Below are 22,210 nucleotides of genomic sequence, written 5' to 3' on the forward strand. Positions count from 1 at the left end.
TGTGAATAGCATGATGCTACTCTGCCTTCTGGTATTCCCTCTGTTGCTGGGTTAGCATGGCTAGCTTGTCCATCTTATTGGAGATAGATCTTACGTTCCCAATAACGATGGATGGAAGGACAGGTTCATGTTGTCACTTCTCAGCTCACACATCATCCTCATCTCCTTCTCCTCACCTTGTGGGGAAACATCTGGCCTTGCACCAGTTAGCATTGACATGCTATAGGCTGCTAACAGCTGATTTCACATGTAAACAAAGCAGTCATGGCTACATGTAGGATCTCCAGACAAACACAGGAGAAAAAGTAGTAAAATATCACTGAGGGCACAACTGGTTTGGTGTCCATGATCAACAAATGAACCAGACAAAGCAATGACCCACTCCAAATGCAAGGAGAACAAAAAAAGAGATGGAAAAATTCTGCAACAAGCAGCCACAGCAGGGCGGCACCTAGCAACCAAAATAAAAAGCTGCTGTAATAATAAACAAGCTACTGCTTAGGAATGTGTAAAGGCGTAAAACAGTTAAACACATAACAGCATAAATGTAAGTTCCTGCATTATTTCTGCAGGACCAGGCTGAAAACACAACCATCCAGCTACAGGGAAGCAGAAAACTGCTGCTGTACTCTTTGTTCCCTGTGGTTGGAAATTCCCATAGCGTACTCATAGACACACCTGGTGCAGGAATGTCACAGCAGGTGCTCTGCCTTAGAGATGTGAAAACAACTATTGCTGAAAAACTACAAAGGGGAATGGGGAAACTCTTCTGTTGCTAGGATTAAAACAATTGCAGCTTTATTTTATTATAAAACAGGCTGTGATGTCAACATAACTGAAGCATAATCAGCTGCAAATGTCTCTCTGCATACTTTCTGTTGTATGTGACTCATTGAAGTGTTGCAGAGCTTATTATAATAGGGTCTAATGTGGACTAATTTATAGCCACTGCAGAATTTAGCCATTTGCTTGCAGCAGCACAACCACAGAAATACACGAGTGCGCATTGCTTTGTAAGGTAGCTGTGATCAATAACTGCTCAGTTTCTGCTCTAGTTCACAGTGTGATCAGTTTGATAAACACACATTTTGGGTTTAAATTGTGTCCTCCTGGGATTTAAGAGTTGTAGGAGGCAGCATACACATTCAATACGCTCTGAATTAGCGAGTCAGCTCTCCTCCAAACATAACAAACCTGCAGCAGAGAGAAATTATCCATTTAGGTCAACTCTGTCAGCCCAAATGATTATCTACTGCATGATAAAGAGCTACAACAAGTCTCTGCTGCTGCTGCTGCAGTCTGATTTATTGTCCTAACCTGGCCCTGCACATATTTTAGAGTCAGCAACACCCTGCAGTAGCTTTTTATTAGAGTAGCAGCAGATTTAAGAGGCAGGCACAGCTTGGACACTGCACCTCAGCAATACTCACAGCTTTATCAGAGCAGACTGATGTAAATGAGACAGAGTGGCTCAGACAGAGCCATCCTTGGCCTGAATCTATCCCAGCTTGTTTATTTTATCATTTCTGACGGGTAATATTGTTTGAAAAGAAAAGTTTATTTCATTGACCTATCATAACCATACACAGATACTGTGCACACATCCCTGAAGAAACACACACACACACACTTCCTTCCTCCATTTTATTCACTCAGTCAGCCTAATTTCTTTCCCAGCTGGGTGTTTTTATCAATACTTTCCAGACTCTGTTCGTCTTTGAAAACAAAAACTCACACACACACAGTAACACACTCATTCTATTCTTAGCTCTTAACATGTTAGTGTGAAATGTCGACTGTCTTCAGTTCACATTTTTCCCCCCGCTGGCTTTCAGCCTCATCTGCATTTCCAACACAACCTCACTCTCTTTCGTTCCTCTCTTTCACCAGCACCAGTCCATGCAGATTAGAAACACAGCTGTGAGTGGAAACCTGTTTCATATCAATAGAAAGAAGACAGATGTATCATGAAAGATATTTTAGATTTTCAGAATCTGTTTCCATGAAGACCAATATTTTCTCCCTGTGAGATAAAATTACCATTAGTCTTGTGTAAATGCAGCATTTCGTTCCCCCTTGGACATGTTTTCTCACAGATTTTGTACAGTGAAATCCATCCTCTGGCTCGGTTCACGCTGTGTAGAGTAAGTGTTGAGACAATTTGTGAGAACAAGTTCACTTTCAGGCACAAAGGAGTTAGGAGCGAGTGTTACTGCGGCCAGTGAAAGGGCTCACATTGCACCTGCGGACTCTCTCTTTCTCTCTTACAGTCTTTGAAAATGGACGGGTCATTTGTCAGCGCTGCGTAAGGAGTGTATTGTTAGATCTCATACCAGTACAGAGCAGCTGTAGAGGTGAGATAAAGCAGGCTGTGTGCTGTCTCGAGCTAAGTCGATCCACCAACCAGCTGAGAACAAATCAGAAATTCGGAATCAGACATTCTGTGTTTGCAGAAGTCGTCTTGTTCACTCAGCAGTTAACGTGCGGCTCCCAGCGTCCGCCGCATTCTCATGTGACACCGGGACACAGGACCGCAGAAACCGAGCCGGCCCGTGGGAGGGCGAGCAGGTCAGGACAGCTCAGACAGCCATAGGTAGATCATGTACCTTTTCAATGCTGCAGTGAGAGGAGAGGGGAGCGCTGTCCGTTCACACACAATGCCAAGAGGCCAGGACCCCCCGGAGCAACTCCACAATCCTTTTTTTCAGCACAGTCTAACGTTACTGTGGGATTAAAGGGCTGTCAATCAGCTTTATCTCTTATTGATTGATGGACAAGAGACCAGAGAATTGACATCTGTATGACTGGGTTTCCATCCTGATACTGGACAGTATATGACTGCGCTGCAAAAAAACTGAAATCTTATCAAGTGTTTTTGTCTTATTTTTAGAGAAAAATTGTCTAATAATACTTGATACGAGCTACATTTAACTGACCGGTCCAGGGAAATGTCTTGTTTTCAGTTATTTAAAGACCAAAATGAAGCCTACGCTGTAAATTTTAATTTTAACCCTTACTTTAAATAAAGGGTGATCATAACTGGTGTCTGCATAATTTGTTGACTTTCCTAGTTTACACTAAGCTTATATAACTTTCTACTGATGAAAGTAATAAAACTCATCAGGCTAAAGTAACCTTCACTTAAATGCTATGAAAGAAGATTAACAATCATCAAACCCCAGAGAAGCATGGGGAAATCATTTGCTATCCGGTCAGTAAGAGTTGGCAGGTTAACATCAATGTTATGTCTTAGACTTAGGTCCAGCCATCTGTAAAAAATTACACTGTACAGTGATCGTAAAGTACTGGCCAACCTGCTGCCGGTACTTTTCCATTGTTGTACAGCAAAACCATGGTGTTTTGTAACCGTGAGTGAGGAGGAAACACAGTGGATATGAGACCCTGCTGTACACTGAGAGGTTACACTGCCGAGGGCACAGGCTGTCTGTGCTCATCTGCACATGACATGAACTAGCCGTCTGTGCTCTGCTGCACAGACTGACCCTCTGTGCTCATCTGCACAGACCGGCTATCTGTGCTCCATAGGGCATGGGCCCGTGAATTCACTGATTTTACGTTGCGTTTAGTGTTTATGCTAAGGAATGAGATGTGTTGATGGGTTCGTGTTAGAAATGTAAATGTGAATGTTCTTTATTTATACAGCCCTTTACAACAACCCTTTCGTTGAATAAAAGTGCTTTACAATAGTTGGGAAAAAAAGCAATAAATAAAACAATTAAAAACAAACAGGCTCTCGTATGAATAGCGATATCACACGATTACCATCCACTCCCATAACTTTTGATATGTCAGTCCACACCTTGTCCTTTCTGCCTGTATCCTTATTAAAAGGATGTTTGGGATCATACAGAATGTTGAACTTCTCCACTTCCAAGATCAGCTTCTCTTCATTCATGCCTTTGTGTTGTGTCTGGGACCCTCTGACCGACTGTTTACCTGATGCACGTGCCTCCAAGTGTGACGTATTTACAATATATGAGGGAAATTTACGTTCGAGAGTTCGTGCTTTGTGTTTTATTTGGAATTTTCCGGGTACTTCACACAGTGACTTCCTGTCTAGTGCTTTCTTATCGACAGTGAATTTACGAGGTTTGGAAGCGGCCGCGCAGAAAAAAGACCTGAAGCGTATTTTTCATGCCTGGGCGCACACGGGCGCTTCAGCAGCGCTTGCAGAGGAATTTGCCTGATAGATTACAATGGAATCTAAGTGCCCCGCAAGGGCACGACGCTGCGCGGCGCGGCACGTGCGATGGAATTTAGGGGTTATGGTTACAAAATGCCGTCACAACAAACATTATATGAACTAGCATTTTATTGTTAACTCATCAAATGGTTTTGTGGTAACTACACTCAAGGTTACCGCCATGACATGAGTTGTCTAAAGACAGTTCTTTTCAGCTTTAACAACTTAAAATTAATGATCCACTTTACTTGGACAATTCAAGGCAATCAGTTTTCTAAGGTTTTTCAAGTAAAGTCAACAAATTAAATTTTACAGTGTAACTTGCTCATAACAAGTTAAAAAAAAAAATCTGCGAATAGAACGAGGAAAATTTGCTTAAAAATTTTGCTTAAAAATACCTAATTTTGTCTTGAAATACCTTGAAAGATTTTTCTGGACTGGTCAGGTGAATGTGGCTCACATCAAGTCTAAAAAGACATTTTCTACTGAAAATAAGACAAAAACACTTGATAAGATTTTAGCCTGTTGCGGTGTGTTTTTCTGTAAAGAAATCATCTGCTCCTATGGTTCGTTGACTCAACCCTTTCCTTGGTTTTAACCCAAAGTAACCTACCCCTGGTGTTTACTCGTCTCCTTAGCCGGTTGAGGAGGGCAGGAACTTTCTCTCGGCATGCATCACAGCTGAAAACCAGAAACAAATGTTTTTGAAAACAAATAGAGGCTCAGCTGAGAGCATGTGGTTCAGATCTTTCTCAGGCTCATCCTCCAGGTTGCTCTGTCTTTGTACCCCAGTCAGTGACCACAACATCAACAAAAGCAGCTGAAACAGTAAAGAGGAGAATACATATTAACTGAGTGCTGAGAAAATTCACTGTGTTCATCTCAATCAGCATGGAAGACACACAAAAACTGCCCGAAGTGATCTTGAAATAGTCTCACTGTTATAAACTTGCCTGTTCATCATTTCCATAATTCATAATTAAAATGGGATTATCAGTGTTATTCTCAGTTTCCACCTAAACACCTTCTCTTGTCCTGCTGACTCATGAGCTGATCACCTGCTACCACAAGCTTCATAAAGCTCAGCTCTAAAAGAGTGAAAAAGTCCCAGAAGCCTCTGGTTCTCTGTCATCCTCTGTCTCTCCCACTCAGCTCTCAACTCTCGAGGCTCCAGGATTGTTTTCGTTCCTGTTGCACCCCGGGGAGACATTAAAACGAGGCACGCAAAGCCACAGATTGTCCTCTGTAAGACTCAACAAGGGTTCGCTTGTGTTCTCTCGGCTAAGTGTCTGAAATCACTGCTAGCTTGTGTGTCTCAGGTTAGATTGAAAAGTCTGGCACATATTCTTCTGTGTTTGAGTATTTTTGGAGGCTGAAGTGTAATCACAGAACACACTGAACATACTAGCACCTCATGAGCTGTCAGAAAATGATGGTGATTGAATCTAAGGCTCTTTTCCCTCTGTGTAAGGTTTGCCACAGTGCAAAAAAGACTGTTTCCTGTTTGTGCTGTTGTATTCCCCAAACATTCATTAGACTGAGAGCATTCTCTGCTTTTGTTTTTAGGTTGTAGAGCTGGACTGGCTCCTTCCACACGTCCAGAAAAGAAATTCTGTTTCCTCAGAATCTTTTTATTTCAGTTTCGAGGAACCAGCAGTGTGTCTCATTTTATTCCTCGGTATTTCGAGTGCATGCCATGTGTTTGGCCCAAACTTCCTTTTTTTTCTGTGGACAATCTGGGCATTTTCTCCACATCTACCAAATCCTGGACTCCGTTGCCACGGAAACCCACAGTCTATCTGGCAAAGTCTTTGTAATGTGTTGTAAATGTGCTGTCTCACTGCTCTGTGTTTTTGGGAAAGCGTTTTTTTTTTTTTTTTTGTTCAGTGTTTGTGAACATCTGTGTTTGTGTGTAGGAGCTTTTCAGGTTTGTTTGAAGAAGCTTTGTCCTGTTATTTTAGATGTTCCCTCAGCTGTTGTCTTGTCTTATAGCAATTGACAAGGATTCACCACAAAGTCTCAACAAGATCAGGAAATTATAAAAAGATCTCCTCAAAAGAAATTTCAGTCTCATTATAAATTAATTTTGTTCTGTGCTCGCAAAAGAGATTTCAAAAGATCCAAAGAAAGAGCTCTACTCTGAACCACATGTAGGAAACAGTTTGTATTTGTAGGAAAATTAAACTCAGCGTAGTGTTTGTCAAGCTGTTCCTACAGAACATCAGCCTGTATCACCTTAGGTGTCAGCTGATAGGATATGATGTGTCTGATTAAACCAGTGTATTATCAATGAAAACCACTCTGTTATGTAACCCTGTTTGTCTTTACTGATGCTCTCCCCCCTTTTATGTCTGCTGATGAAAGCAAGGGAGGTGTGCTCTGCCCACCACAGCACTGCAAAAACTTAAAAAGTAGCAAGTGTCTGTGTCTGTGTTTAGTAAAACTGGTCTTGTAATTTGACTTAATTTGAGCAAAATTCACCAAAGCAAAGGTAGGTGTGCTCTGCCCACCACAGCACTGCAAAAACTTAAAAAGTAGCAAGTGTCTGTGTCTGTGTTTAGTAAAACTGGTCTTGTAATTTGACTTAATTTGAGCAAAATTCACCAAAGCAAAGGGAGGTGTGCTCTGCCCACCACAGCACTGCAAAATCTGAAAACAAGCAAGTGTTAGTGTCCGTGTTTAGTAAAAATTATTTAATAATTTGCACAAAATTTACCTGATGGCCTTGAAAATTCTTGTATTTCAAGACAAATATATGGCTTTGCTGATGCTCTCCCCTCCAGAAGGTGGAAGTGTGCTCTCCCAACCTTAGCAAGGCAACAACTGTAATTTAAAGTGTTAATGTCTTTACAACAAGTAAAAATTGTCTCATCCCACATAATATGAGCCATTTTCACCGAACAAGTCTAGGATACATGTCTGATTTTAAAAGAATTATCACAGACATGTGTCTGTGCTGATGTTCTCCCTCCCTTAGGTTTTTATTTATAGGGATAGAAAAGTAAGGAGGTGTGTCTTCTTGTCAAGAACAGGAACGCCACCTAATTTTAGTTGTTTGCAAATTGGTGATTATTTTGATGTTATTTATATATTTAGTTTTGCAAGTTTGTTAAACCACAACTCACTTTTATAATTCATATTTCTGTCATTTTCATACATAAAGTGAACAAAGCCAGTTTAGATTTTGAATGGGGAAGAAGAAATTGTAACACATGGAAACTGTGTCGGGTGTCTAAGCAACAACTTGTTAAAGCTATCTCTCAAACACACTACCAGTAGTCTGGTCCGTGTTGGCTTCCTCTCTGCTGTTTTTCTGTCTGCACACTTCCTGTTATGTATCCTTATTAGTAACCCCTCCACCCCCACCCCAACACACTCAGTATGGCAATTTGTAGGACATGTACAAAACAACATCTACATAAAGCCCATCTCTTTTGTCTACACCAGGCGAGTGTGTCCTTCAAAGAGCCGTGATGGTGAGGAAGAAGTTGACTGCGAGGGAAGGAAGAGGTTGGGTATCTGGGACCCTCTTCTGTACCCACTTCAGAGTGGCCTTCGTGCCCCAGGACAGTCCCAAAGCTGACGTGAGTCTCTCCGCACAGCTTCACTGATGAAAAACACTTTTAATTTATCACAGTAACGTGAGACGTCGATGTACTGTGACGTAATGAGTATATAAAAACACAAATACTGTCATGTCTAGACTGAAGTCTGTTTTTATAACACTGTGTTCATAATGCAGGACAATGCAGACCCAGTGCTCTTAGGGGATCATGACGTGGCTTTGGCGTCCATAGAGAAGGTTGTGGTCGGTAAGTAAAACTGTCTGCCAACAATATTTCTCCACAAAGTATTTCAGTTAATTACATGACTGCAGATTTATGGGTATGTCTTACTTTTATGCAACCCTCCCTGTCAGGGTCCAATCAGAGACTGGTTTACAGTCTAACGCTCTTTTTGTTGTGATTCTGTCTCTAATTACTAATCTTATAGAAAAAGGCTTTGGTGACATTTCTGTTTGATCGTTTTTTTAATGCTGAAATTCACGGATTTGTTAAAAGGCTTTTGATTGTAATTCTTCAGATTCAAGTTGTGATTGATCTGGCAGAACATGAAGTTGCCATGGTAACAGGACTGGAGTTTTAATCTCACAGCAAACACTCTTTGAGCCACTTTGTTGGAAATCAGCAGAGGGGAAAATTGTAAAATCCAATGAATAGAACAAAATGTCCTCGAGGATTTATGTAAAAAATAACTGCAACAGTAATCTGATTTTATGTTTTGTGTCGTGGAAAAATGATTTATGTTGTAGAATGATCAAGTTAGGCTGTGCGTGTTTTGGACTCTCTTGTAAAGTTGAGTCCATTGGTACAGTAGGTCCACACACTGTTAGTCTGTAAGTATGTATGTAATCTATACTCCAGGGTTCTTTGGCTCTTGACCTGTTTCTCTGTTTAATATTTAACCAGCTCTCTTTCTCCTCCTGTGTTCCAGTGGGCCCGAACAGGACCAAGCTTGTCACACCAAACTCCTCCCTGAAGTTCACTCCTGAGGAGCTGGTGCTTTACTGCAGGGACATGCGGGTCATCTGCTTCCTGTTTGACCGCCTCACTCCTGACCCACAAGTCCTAGAGGTGTGTGTCAGGCTTCAAGTTGCAGGAATTTAGCGACCTGCTTTTAAAATCACCTTTCTATGATGGTTCCATTTTGTTTCGTGCAGGTTTTGTGTTTTAACATTTCATGCTTGGATCTCTTTTTGGAGATATGTGCTTTAGGTTGGTAAATATTTACACGCTGCTGCATCTCTCAGCGTGCATGTGTGTGGGTTTTGGCTCCGATTCAAGTCTCTGGTTGCCGTCATAGTGATTATCATTCATATCAGAGCTTCTGCACAGAGAAGCTGATCCTAACAGAAGATCAATGACTTCGCTGTGCATTAATGTTGAAAGCTGATGACCTTTGTCATGTTGATGGGCATGCTGTGGTTTCCCTCCTCAGATAACCTACACCATCGCCAAGACCTACCAGCCTCTCAAACCTGGGTCAGTGTTATCTTTCCAGAACGCTGCTCTGGGGAGCGTAGGTGAGTAGATAATGTATGCAGGCTTAATGTATACAGCTTAATTCACTTCCTGGCACTGATACAAAGCCCAATCAGCTTGTGTTTCATGATACAACTGTGCAGTTTAAAATGATCTGGGGGAAACTTTGGTTGGGTTTTTTTTCTTTTTCTTCATTTTACAACTCAGTTTGAAGCGAGTATGTAGCTCCGTACAACAGGACACTTTGTGGTGACGGCAGGAAGAAAGTGGAGGATAAAACCACGACTGAGTGTTGCCAACTTAGAGACTTTATTGCTATGTTTAATGACTTTTCAGACCCCTCTGGCAAATTTTTTCAAAGTTGACAACTTTCGCGACTTTTTTGGAGTTTGGAGTCCCGTATGTGAGTCCCATCCTCTATCCAAAACACAGACAGACAGACCTCCGCCAAGTGTATTGTGATTGTGATGCAACACTTTAGTCCGACTTTAATGTTATACTCCCTTTCAGTAGACTGTCTGCTACAATTTGGTGTTAGTTGCAGGTTTGTACGATAATTTGTTTCCTGACAGTGTTGAAAATTATGATGACCCAGTACATATTTCATATTCCAGATCTTAGTATCCAGAATATTTTCAGGATCTGAATCGCACTTTTACATCTGTCAGAAATTATGGTGACCTTGTCTTGTATTGTTTTGCAAAGTAATCCGACCAGTGGAGTTATATACACATATGGTGAAAACGGGTCTATCTCACAATGATAAAGAATCCTTTAAAGAAGTACTGGATCCACATCACGTCCAAAATGTAATCATTTCTTCCTTATCCCATTTTGAACATTTTTACTGAAAATTTTCATCCGTTAGTTTTTGAGTTATGTTGTTCACAGACAGACAAACTCCCCAAAACAGAACGCCCTTGGCAGAGTAGTGGGCAATACATACCACCTACTGCATTTGCTTGTAGTATGCAGTATGACTTTTCTGTTGGGTCTGTTTTGTACTATACTACTCTGGTATCCAGTCTCGGAAGGCGGAGCTACAGATGATGTTGGTTTTTTTTGCCTTTAATATAAATATACAAAACAAGCAAATGGGCATTTAGTTATTTTGTTAATCATATCACACAGAATCATCATTCTTGGTTTATAATCTTACACCAAAAGTTATATCATCAACTGAAAGTAAATCTGAATTTTTATTTTTACAGCGGATGAGAAAAACACTTCCATATAATCCACGTATGGTTAAAAAGGGGTAATTAGTCTTCTATATGGACTTTAATGATTTGTTGAAGTAAACACCTCTTATACAACTAGAAGTGACAAGATTGACAGGTGTTTCTTTCTCATCACTTCACTTCTGTCTCACGGACCGTCCAACGTTTGTGTTGTTGTATTGTAGTTGTAATGCTGACACATTCCACTAGATGGCGGTAATTCACCGAAACCTGCCACTCGCATTGACAAACAGCATCAGCGCCGTGCATTGTGGGAAACAGTATGCCAGGTGGACTTGTCTGTTGCAAACTGAGAAATTTTCTTGGATCAGTAGGACATCCGGGGATGTTTGGCATACTGTAGATTTTGCATGTTTTCACATACTACCTACTATGTACTAAATTTCAGCCAAAATAGTAGGCACTGCTAGCGTAGTAGGTGGTTTGGAAAACAGCCCCTGTCTCACTATGGTCACTCCTGCTGGTCCCCAGCCCAGATAAAAGAGGAGGCTTGATATTTAGACATTAAAACAAACAAGAATGCACAGAAGAAAGTTAATTTGTAGTTTGAAACATATTTATGTTGTTGTGTTTTACCTGCTTTCTATCTCTCCCACATTATTTCTCTCTCCGACAGAGTCCATTATTATGCAAATTAGACAGCAGTGTCATTTAGTGACTTTTTGTGACTTCTGGGACAGGCAATAGTGACTTTCCTTACTGAAAAGTTAGCATGTTGAAACTAGCGATGTTTCACTCAGCTTTAATGATATTTGAAATGTGAAACAGCCTCAATCTTTCAGGTTTTTCATGACTAAACATGACAGACTGGATTAAAAATAATCTGTTGATAGTGGATTATGAGGGTATATGGTAATCTGGGGTGTTAAAAACAACAATGTACACTAAACCAAAGCAAAAACCGTGAGCCATATCAAACTCATATGACTTCCACTGTTTCAGTTCCCCTCAGTGCATGTTTGACTCTGATGAATATTCACAGAATAACAGCTCAGTGAAAGTGAGAATCAGAAGCCCACATAGATCAGAAGCGCAGCATGAACGTGTTAGATATGTGATGTTCTTGTTTTCTGCAGCCTGAGAATTTCTCTCCTGTTGTGCCTTCATCGAATCTGCTCTCTATTTGGGGTTTTTAATAATCCCTCTAGCTCCGGGGAGAAAACGTTCCCCCAAAACTATGATGTCTGTTTGTCATCTAGTCTCAGCGTAAGCTCTGTTTCATCTATTTCTGTGTCTGTTTCTCTCTATTTTGGGCTGTTACAACTCTTGAGACTGGAGAGAATATCAAACAGGAAACATAAATGGAAACTGTAATGACTTCTAAAGCTCACATCCTCTCTGGTTTGCAGATTGGGAAACATTCTGCGCTGTGATGACACAATGAAAAATGAAAAATTGAAACCATGAGCAGATGTGGGGAAAATCTCCACAGTGGTTTTGAGGCGAGGGTGACAGAGACTTTTTAAGGGCTGCATCTGACAGTGATTGAAAAGCTCAATTTATGAAACATTAAGACGCCGTAATTAAACGCAGGAATGTCAGGGAGGAGGACGCCAACCCTGGAAACATCTCAGTGTTCACTTCAACCATATAGAGTAACATGAGCCTGCTTTTACAATACATTATGCTATGTTAAAGCTATGCTAGGCTGACCAGGCAGTGGGGGCACTGTCAGCTGTTGGATAAATAATGCAGGCCCCCCTCTGGAACAAATCTCTAGATGACCTGCCGCTCAACTCTGCTCCACGGGTCAAGTGTGTCTGGCATGTGTGATCATTGCTTTCTGTCAGCGTTGTTACTCAGGAGATTACATCACATTTTGAGACTTGAATAAACACACAATGTTCTTAGAAAACCACCACAAAGCCGTTTTTTTCAGCACTTGGGATAATTCTAGATTAGTCCGACTTTGCCATCTTGATTTTCACTCCTAATATCCGAACATGTGGAGGGAAAGAGCTCAGCTTGAGTTCACCAAAAGGCATCTCACACTCAGCAGCTCCCGCCTGCTGAATATTTCAATGGACGCACATTTTTGATTCTGTTTGAGAGTGTTTCAGCACATCTTCCCCTCGCTGTGAACTGCAGATTATTTCCCCAATAAATAAATTAGTCAATCGAGGCTGTAGAATATGTGGAGAAACAGAAATAAGTGCCAGTCAGGAGCTCTGACAGTCGCACATTGTTTAAAAAGACATAAATAGAAAATTCTGCACTCAAAGCTGGCAGCAGAAAATGGTTTTCAATTTGGGTAAACATAACCTCAGCTCTGAATCAACACAGCGTACGATACTCCAGAAAGTACCATCGATTAAAACTAAATTTCACCTTTTTTTTACCTCAGAAAGTGACCTGAATACTCACCCCTCATCTCTCTATTCAGAGACAGATTGAAAGCCTGTATCATCAACTTTGTATCAGCTTTTTCTTTGAAAAGCATCACAGACATGAGAGCAACATCTCCACTCTAACACAAACATGTTTTATGCCTCATTGTAACAAAAATCCTCAGTCAAAGTGTTTTCTGTCACTTCTCCTCCTCCAGAAATGAAGCAGTTTCTAAGCAACCGTCCACGAAATGCCCACATGAACTGGTACGAGTCTGTCCCAGACTGGGAGCAGGAGCTGGAGAGGTGCGGGGCCACGGGATGGAGAGTCAGCTCAGTCAACGACCGCTTTGAGATGTCCACCAGGTAAAACCACTCTCCAGGTGAAGCGTCGCCAACATTGTTAGTATTTGATGGTTTGTCAGGTTTCTTTTGTGTCCTTTACTTAAAGATGCTATGAGGAGGATCTGTTTTAAACGGACTACCTTGCCACCTTCTGGCCTGGAATCTTGCGTACGCTGTCTTAAATTACTTTTAGTGAGGCGTGTGTTTGTTTTGGAATTAAATGGGGATCAGATCAAAACAAACACTCTTTGTTGAAGACAACTTTTTGGGATGGACACCTTTCACATTTTCACAAACGACATGGTGCCACTTCCCTGTACCTGGCAATTGGTATCGGTACTCAATGGTATCAATTTTCAGTACTTTTGTGCGCTTATATGGTAAAACATCAATTTGTTTAATGATAAATGTAAATTCTTTTCCATTTAACATTTTTATTTTTCAGTATATAACCTTGTAATGCTGAATTCACATCCAGCATGGAAAATCACCTTTACTCTTCCACTCCCTCGTGGTCAAATCAATGCATTTAGGTACCTAAACATGGTACCTTTTGATTGTACATGAATTGGTACCTACTTAGACAGAATTCAGTCAGTACCCATAAAAGTATTTAATTTGGTACACATCCTTGATACAACATGTCGTGGTGAGGTATTTATCAGTACAGTCACGTAGCGCTACGGTTTTTAACGTGGCATCAAGCAAACGTTGTAGCAGCCGGCTATATGTAGTGCTATCGGCAGCCTGGTGCTCCAGTGTATCTGTAAGCTAACATGACAACAAGTAAACACTGCCGGTTTTTAAGTAGTTTAGTAGCCTTCTATAATTAGCACAGCTGACTGCCTGGCGCTCTAAGACATGTCTGTAATGTGTAACGTTAGTAAATCCTGGTTAGCTATGTCCTGCCAGTCATCTACCAATCAGAGCTAACGTAACCTCACTCTTCATTTTATTGATAGACTCTCAAGTTTGAACAGACCACTGCAGAATAACTGCTGACTGTGGGTTGGTATGAACATTAGCACAAACAGTTTAGCTCCTGTGTTAGCCTTTAGCTTGGGCTGCATCTCTTTCCAATTTATCTTTCTTCTGCTCTTCTGTCCTTTTTCTGTCAGACAATTTGGCTCCAGTGTCCACCATCACTACAAAATTAATCACAGAAATCATTTTCAGCAGAGAAAAACACGGATCTCTGTGTTTAATCTTTTTTCACTACTAAACTTTGTCAGATGGCGTGCCATAAATCAATCCAATCCTGCTCGACCCGATCAGGAAGCTAAGAAGTAGCAATTCAAAATAACCTGTAACCAGCAACATTGGTGCTGATTATCTTATTTTAAAGTGTGGATTACGATCAGGAATATATCTAGAAGGGAGACTTTTTCAGCATTACTTTCAAACTCCTCACAGGCCCTTTAACCTTGTAACCCTCGGTGTAAACAGAGAAAGGAAAATTATTTTTTTCAAGAATTAATCAATAGTTATGGACAAAGCTTAGGCCAATCATCTTTTAAAACACACATAAATAAAAAATCATATATATGTTGTTGAAAAGAAACTCGTCCTCACTGCACATTATCTCTCTCCTTACAGTCTGCCTCGGTTCATCGTGGTCCCTCAAAAGGTTTTAGACACTGAGCTGAAGAAGAGCTTCGCCCACTTCAACGAAGGACGAATCCCTGTGAGTGCTCTGAGTTTTGAGAAAGAGTGTTGGTTGATATCAAACTCTAACAACCTCAGTCTTATTTAAAGATTCAACATGTTCATGATATTCATTCATCCTGTTTGTAGCTCCAAAATGAAACTGACACCAAACTTGTTCAGTCATTTGTTGTAAAGGAAAAACTTCTTTAAAACAAATCAAGCATGTTTCAGGGAGCAGGCAGATAAAGATCCTGGGGATCAAAACACATTTTTGAGTTCAGAAAAACACATTTTGTTTGAGGAAGAAGTGCTGCGTTTCAAAACAAGAGTTGGATCTTGAGAAAAGCAGAAGAGTATCCTCAAAACAGCGCTTTCTATTCCCAAGTGTGTATTATGTGCTATAAAAGAGCTGGATTTTGACTGCAGCCACCGTATAGATATGTTTCTCCTTCTCATTATCATTCCTGAGACACAAATTACAAGATGAGCACAGATGTGGAGAAGGCCTTGGGGGGATATTATCGCGGTGGAACGTGTTATTAAAGAGGATAAAACTGTGCTTTGTGTGCAGCGCTGGAGTTGGCGACACCCCCGAGGTAGTGATCTGCTGCGGATGGCGAGTTTCCAGAACAACATTTACCACGAGAAAGATGATATCAGGTGTGTGTGTATGTGCTTGATGTTTTTCAAAGGGCTTTTCAGGTGAATGTATCTTTAAATGTTTGCATCAGCATTTAAACGTGTTTTAGATCCTTGAGCTGTACTGCCTCTGGTGGTTTTGGTCTTAAATACCATAAATCTTTAGTAGGACTTTCAGTTTGTTTAAAAGTGTCATTCTCGATTTTGCATCAGAAAATGTTCACAGCAATCCATAAATTAATGTGTCAAGTTTGCCCAGATTTTTCAGAATATGCAAAGTTTGAGGTTGTTTTAGGAAGTCTGTTTCTGCTAGACTCAAAGAGGAGACTGTCACTTGCCCAGGAAACACTTAGAAGTCACTTTTTTTTTAACTGAAGGTGTGAAACAGCTGTTGTTTGTGAGATGACACAGGAAACCACATTAACTTATATTTATGCTTCAGTGGAAAGCTCAAAACGTCAGTTTAAAAGCATCTAATAAAGCTGGGAGTTATCATAAAGTAATCACGCTTGCTGTAGTGTGTTAACAGCTTTGCTTTCTGCCGTTCTGCAGAAACCTGGAGATGATCCTGTTCGGCTGCCAGTCCTCTCTGTGTGTGGTGGTGGAGCTGGGTGAAGAGCTGCCTTCACCTGCAGACATCCAGCTGGCACACAGCCGCCTGAGGGCTCTCTGTTTGGGAGGTGGGCTCAAAACTACACCACATCCACAACACATGAGAGATATGTATAAAAAAGAGCATTACTGAAGAATAATACTGAGGTCTTTACACCTGAACTAAAGGGGCTGTGGTCTAAGTGGTCTTGAAAAACACTCCCATCTAGATTATCAGCACCAATATGTGCTGTTTCTAAATGCTATTTCTCAGCTTCCCAATCAGGTTGGACAGGACTGGATTGATTTACAGCACGTCCAAGTCTCCAAGACAAAATCATACAAACTGACAGTGTTTAGTAGTGAAAAGAGAGATCTGTGTTTTTTTATTTTCTGCTGAAAACAATTTCTGCGATTAATTTTGTGGTGATGGTGGACACTGGAGCCTAACTGTCAGACAGAAAAAGGACAGAAGAGCAGAAGAAAGATAAACAGGAGAGAGATAAAACTAGGGATGGGTATCTTTTACACTTGAAACGATACGGTACCCATGCCCGGTAGCTGGCAATCTGTACTTAATGGTACAATTTTCTGGTACTTTTTTGTGTTCCTTTTGGTAAAAAATATCAATCTACTAAAATTTAATAATAATTAAATGTCAAATTTCTTTATTTTAGCAATGTTTTCTTCAAAAAATATTAAACTTTCAATGCTGTGTTCATGTCCAGCATGTAAAATTGCCTACTCTGCCAGTCCCTCACAGTCACATGGATGGGTTTAGGTACCTTAAAATGGTCCCTTTTGGTTTTACATGAATCGGTACCACGTGCTTTTGACAGAATTCTGTCAGTACCTAACTCAGTACCTAACTCAGTACCCATCCCTAGATAAAACACAGGCTGATGGCTAACCCACAGACTACAGGCTAACACACAAGCTAAAGGCTTAACACAGGCTAAAGGCTGTAACACAAGATAAAAGCTGAATAACAAGCTAAAGGCTGATAAAACCAGCTAGAGGCTAAAACAAAGGCTTAAGGCTATGACAAAGGCTGAAACACACAAGCTAAAGGCTCAGGGCTCAAACACAAACTGGCTTAAACACAGGCTAAAGGCTCAAGGCTAAAACACAAGCTAAAGGCTCAAGGCTCAAACACAAACTGGCTTAAACACAGGCTAAAGGCTCAAGGCTAAAACACAAGCTGAAGGCTCAAACACAAACTGGCTTGAACACAGGCTAAAGGCTAAAACATAGACTAAAGACTTAAGCCCAGGCTTAAAGCTAAAACACAAGCTAAAGACTAAAACAAGAGCTTAAGGCTAAAATGTAAGCTAAAGGCTAACACAGGGGCTAAACTGTTTGCGTTAATGTTGATTCCAACCCACAGTCAGCAGTTATTCTGCAGTGGTCTGTTCAAACTTGAGAGTCTATCAATAAAATGAAGAGTGAGGTTACGTTAGCTCTGATTGGTCGATGACTGGCAGGACATAACCAGGATTCACTAACGTTACACATTACAGACACGTCTCAGGGCACTGGGCTATGAGTAGTGATAAATATAGCCAGCTCCTAAATTATGGTACACCTTGACAAAGTTTAGTGATGTTAATGTTACGTTTCAGACAATAAAACTGTTGTGTAATACTCCTTGTCGCATAACTCCAGTAAAAAGTTGTCTTTTCTGAAAAGTAGTTTAGAAATAAAAAAAAACTTTATTTCACTCCTTTTTTACCAATAAAGATTAAAGATTTCTGAATTGTTTCCCCAAACCCTACTTTCTTTTCAAACTTGATGTGAATTCTAAAACATATAATTTGTTGCCCAGTATTGTTTTAGCTGTCGCTAAAAACCGTCTCTGTCACAGGATCCTTTTAACTGTTTTTGTCGTGCACGCACACACAGCACATTCCTCAGTTGAGTCAACAAAGACGACAGAAATGCTCACGGTCGTCTACGACCATCGCCCTGGAACTGCTGACCTTTCTCACTAACACGCGCCCTCTCTATGACTCTCATCGCCGCTCTCACACACTAACAATGGGCAAAGGTCACCGATTATCTCAGTTCACACATTCGTCAGCTCTGTGTTTAATCTTTTGTGGGTGAGAGCCTCACAGCTCAGAGGACTGTCATGTTAGAAACAGCTGCTCACATGTTTTCAGTCAGCTTACTGGCAGAGGCTTTTCTATAACAACTACAATGCAGGAGGCTTTGAGGGTTGTTTTGAAAACTGATCAGAAAAGGGGGCTAACAAAGAAGAGGGACGGGGGATTTTTTAGGCGGAGACATATTTTTGTTAGTAAACCTTATAAAAATGAGTTTTGTTTATTTGGTAAGTTTAGTTCTTTCTTGACAAGCAAATCTGTTAAGAATATTCTTTTTAGATGATGTTGGCTTCAGATCCGTCCACACCTCATTGATGTGTCAGTATCTATGTTCCAGTTTTGATCTCAGTCTCAGCTGATAATCACAGATACATTTGTCTGAGCACCACCTGTGCTTTTCTGTTTTGACTTCTAGATATCTCCACATCTGTGTCGGTGCCTGATGACAAATGGTTATCTACTCTGGAAAGCACACACTGGATCGACTACACAAGGTAACAGCTGTGACTGTCAGAGTCACAGCTAAACTTCTTCAACCTTGAATCTGTAGATTTGTGTCTCTTCTGTTTTTAAGCTCGTATTATAAACCCCTCTTTTCCTCCAGGTCTTGTCTGAGGAAAGCCTCAGAGGTATCTTGCCTGCTACGCGGCGGTCACCTGACTGTAGCACTGCAAGGTGAGTCATGTGACACACAGCCCGGCTCGTATTCTTCAACCCATTCATTATTCATGGCTCCTCCCTCTCATTAAACCCACATTAGGGCTTGCCCTGCAGTGGCCGTATACCAACGATAAGCACACTCCACTGAGTCCACATGCACAGTGTCAAGAGGCCTCTAAACAGCAACATGCTTCAAAGACACGTCCACACCAGGCCGCAGCTGTCGTGTTAAAGGACAGATAAAGTCCACTGGCATGCATCATATTCAAAGATTTTTTTTTAGCTCTGCAAAAAGGAATTTCAAATTTTAAAAAGATTTCTCAAGTTTCTCTTTACGCATAAATCTAATTCTCAGCCATTTCTGTTAACCACAGTTTAAAAGTACAATTAATAGTGCTCCCTTTTTTTCGGATAAAGCAGGATCTGTTTCTTTGAAGACATTGTCGAGCAGCTTGGAAGTAGAGATGTCCCAATCCAATACACTAATCAGTGTCAATGCCCGATATGGCCGAACCAATCCAGTTTTCATGGGTTTAAGCACCATCACGCTTTACAGCTGCTGTAAATCAAACCACTTTGCAAACATGTCCGCTGTGTAGGACTACTTCTCTTTGGAAAAGCAACGTTAGTTCAACATTTGTTAAGTGTGTGTTCCTTAAGGAGGTACCAATAGGGCTCACTTTAATACAACAAATATAATTCATCATTTACAACAGAATCACCCAACGGAGTACAGGATTTATCAGAGAAAGGTAGCGGATGGGTATCAGATCGGTATCGACAAAACATATCATGAAAAAATCAGATTGGGACATCCCATATTGGAAGTTCTTCCCAAGGTAATCAATACTGGTTCAGGTTTAGTCCCCATAGTTTTCAAAATAAAATGAAAGATTCTCATCAAGAAATTCTCCAAGCTGTGATGAAGGGCATTACTGTGTGCCACGAGTTGTTTCTATTGAGTTGCATTCATCAAAGTGTGGTGAGATTTCAGGGGCTACTCCGTTGTGTTTGTACTTCTTAAGCCCGTCGTCATCAAGCATCAAGTGTCTCACCAACTGTCTAGCCGAGATAGAGTCATGGATGTCAGACAACTTTTTAAAACACAACAAAACCAAAACTGAAATGAATGTTTTTGGGCCCCCCGCAAAGAGAGATCTAATCATGAACAATCTGGGTACCCTTTTCACAGCACGTCAAACCCTTAGTCAGAAACCTGGGTGTCGTTTTTGATCAGGACCTGAGCTTTCAAGCAACATGTAAAAAGGTCAAGCCAATCATGTCATCACCAAATCTGGAAAAACTCATTCACACTTTCATCTCCTACCGTCTTGACTATTGTAAGTCCCTCTATACATGTCTCAGTCAAAAATCAATCCACAGTCAACAAACAATACAAAATGCAGCAGCTTCTAATAAATACCAGGACATGTGAACATATAGCTCTAGTTTTAGCAAACCTACACTGGCTACCTGTTGCTTTAAGGATTCATTTTAATTAATCTTTTTTTTAATTATTGTTATTGTCCTAATATTTTGCTTATATTGATTTATTTTTATTGGTTTTACTATCAGCTGTATATATATATATATATATTTTTTTTTTTTTACTGCATTGTGAAGCACTTGGTTACTTGTATTGAAAAGTGCTATATTATTGTATTTATATTATTATTATTATTATTATAGTTATTATTATTATTTAATAGTAATACAGAAGCATCTTATAGATAATACTTAAAATTAATATTTAAGTATTACAGAAGATCGTTCCTCCCTGCAGCCATCAGAGTCTTTAATTCATTAATGTTTGGAGGATGAGCCCAAACTACATGAATTTCCTCTCTGAGATGAATAAAGTATTTTTATCTTATTATTATTTTTATTATTATTATTATTATTATTATTATTATTATTATTATATTATTATTATTAATAATAATAATAATAATAATAATAATATTTTAATATTATTTTTAATATTTGTTGTTATTAATTTTATTATTTATTTATTATTATTGTTGTCCAAAAGGAGAAGGTTGTAGTGTGGTGGGTTGTTCCTGAAGCATTTTGGGAGAGTCTCTGTGTGGCTACAAAAACCGTCTCTTTAAGTAGTTTCACGCTGGGGAAAGGCAGAAACAACTGAAGAATATCCTGAAGCTTCTCTTTTTATACAACAGTCAATCCTAGATTACACACCCGGATCAGGACTGGATTTTCTCAGACTGCTTGATTTAGAGATTTAGTTTAGAGCGATTCTCAGTGTTGCTGAGTTGAAGTTTTTCCTTTTGAGCACGGGGTCACCTTTATGTGACTGTGTGTGGAAAATGATACTGTTTGTGTGAAGTGGAGGTGTCGGTGATCACCACCTGGCAGAGAGTTGTATCAGGTGGTTGGGACAGACCAGGTAAACCTGAAAAGAGTTAAATTTAAAGGTGCAGCAAGAGCAGGACTAAACTGAAGAGACTAAATCATCAAACAGCTGTGTCTAAAGAGTTTTCAAGATGTAACAGAGTCCAAAGTGTTTGTACAAGTCTCATCTTGTCTGAGTGTGTTTTTATTTTGACTCCTGGAATAATCACTGCTTAGGCTACCGGCTAATGTCAACAGTAGATTGTTTTGACACCATCAAGTGGAGTCTGGACGAAGAAAAACAAAAAGGGAGCATGAAAAAGATAAAAGTTGAACGCGCTCCTTTTTCTTCTGACTGATTCTGCAGACAGAAAGTGGTTTGTTGACCTGTTATCATCCGGCCTGTCAGTCTGTGGTGCGTTCATAAACACACACAGACCCAACACTGCATCAGTCAGCGAAGGATGTTTACTACAGGCGGCTGGTGTTTGACTTTCTCTGCCACTCTGCAGCTGTAAGTGACTAACAACTCGCCTGTTTAGCTGAGAGGATCGTGTATCAGCCGGGCTTTACGTCTCCTCCGTGTGGCAGATCTGTCACTGGATCAGCGCTAATACCCCGCTGCAGAAATGACTCACTGCACCGGACCCAGAAACTTTTATCTGAGTGAGCCTCTCCCTGTTTCTCCTCTGACACTGAGTCTGCACGTTTTTAATCTGCAGGTCTGTCTCACCAATATATTTAATCTTCCTGTCTCTGCAAACTTAATAAGTGCTCAGCGTGAGTAAAGCAGAATTAAATGGAGGCTATAAATTAACAGTGGTTCCCAAGTGCTGCCCTAAAATTGAAAATCATTTCAGCTCCTTACACGTTTAAGTGCTGCTCTCCTCGTGTTATCAGAGTCCCTCATCATAATTTATGAGGCGTCAGAAACCTGCACTGACACAACAGCTGCGTTTCCATTACACCTAGAATCACACAAAACCTAAATATTGCAATAAAAAATAATATAGAAATGCCAACATTTTGACAAACCTCTTAAATTCTGATTAAAAAC

The 22,210-nt window shown here is 40.3% G+C and overlaps 1 protein-coding gene across 1 annotated transcript in view; it reads left to right on the forward strand.

Annotated features, from left to right (window-relative positions):
• mtmr11 (myotubularin related protein 11) overlaps positions 1 to 22,210 on the forward strand; it is a 44,272-nt gene that overhangs the window by 14,443 nt on the left and 7,619 nt on the right. Inside the window, exons 3-12 of the mRNA XM_074683476.1 lie at positions 7,652 to 7,788; positions 7,947 to 8,016; positions 8,699 to 8,838; positions 9,203 to 9,287; positions 13,033 to 13,180; positions 14,756 to 14,843; positions 15,378 to 15,466; positions 15,998 to 16,125; positions 18,557 to 18,635; positions 18,746 to 18,816. Coding sequence (XP_074539577.1) covers positions 7,652 to 7,788; positions 7,947 to 8,016; positions 8,699 to 8,838; positions 9,203 to 9,287; positions 13,033 to 13,180; positions 14,756 to 14,843; positions 15,378 to 15,466; positions 15,998 to 16,125; positions 18,557 to 18,635; positions 18,746 to 18,816 — 1,035 coding nt within the window. The remainder of the gene's footprint in view (positions 1 to 7,651; positions 7,789 to 7,946; positions 8,017 to 8,698; positions 8,839 to 9,202; positions 9,288 to 13,032; positions 13,181 to 14,755; positions 14,844 to 15,377; positions 15,467 to 15,997; positions 16,126 to 18,556; positions 18,636 to 18,745; positions 18,817 to 22,210) is intronic.

Source organism: Halichoeres trimaculatus, unplaced genomic scaffold (genome assembly GCF_033239565.1).
Source record: "Halichoeres trimaculatus isolate MK-OKI-2021-1 unplaced genomic scaffold, fHalTri1.1 fHalTri1_scaffold_12, whole genome shotgun sequence".
In the NCBI taxonomy this organism is placed as follows: Eukaryota; Metazoa; Chordata; class Actinopteri; order Labriformes; family Labridae; genus Halichoeres; species Halichoeres trimaculatus.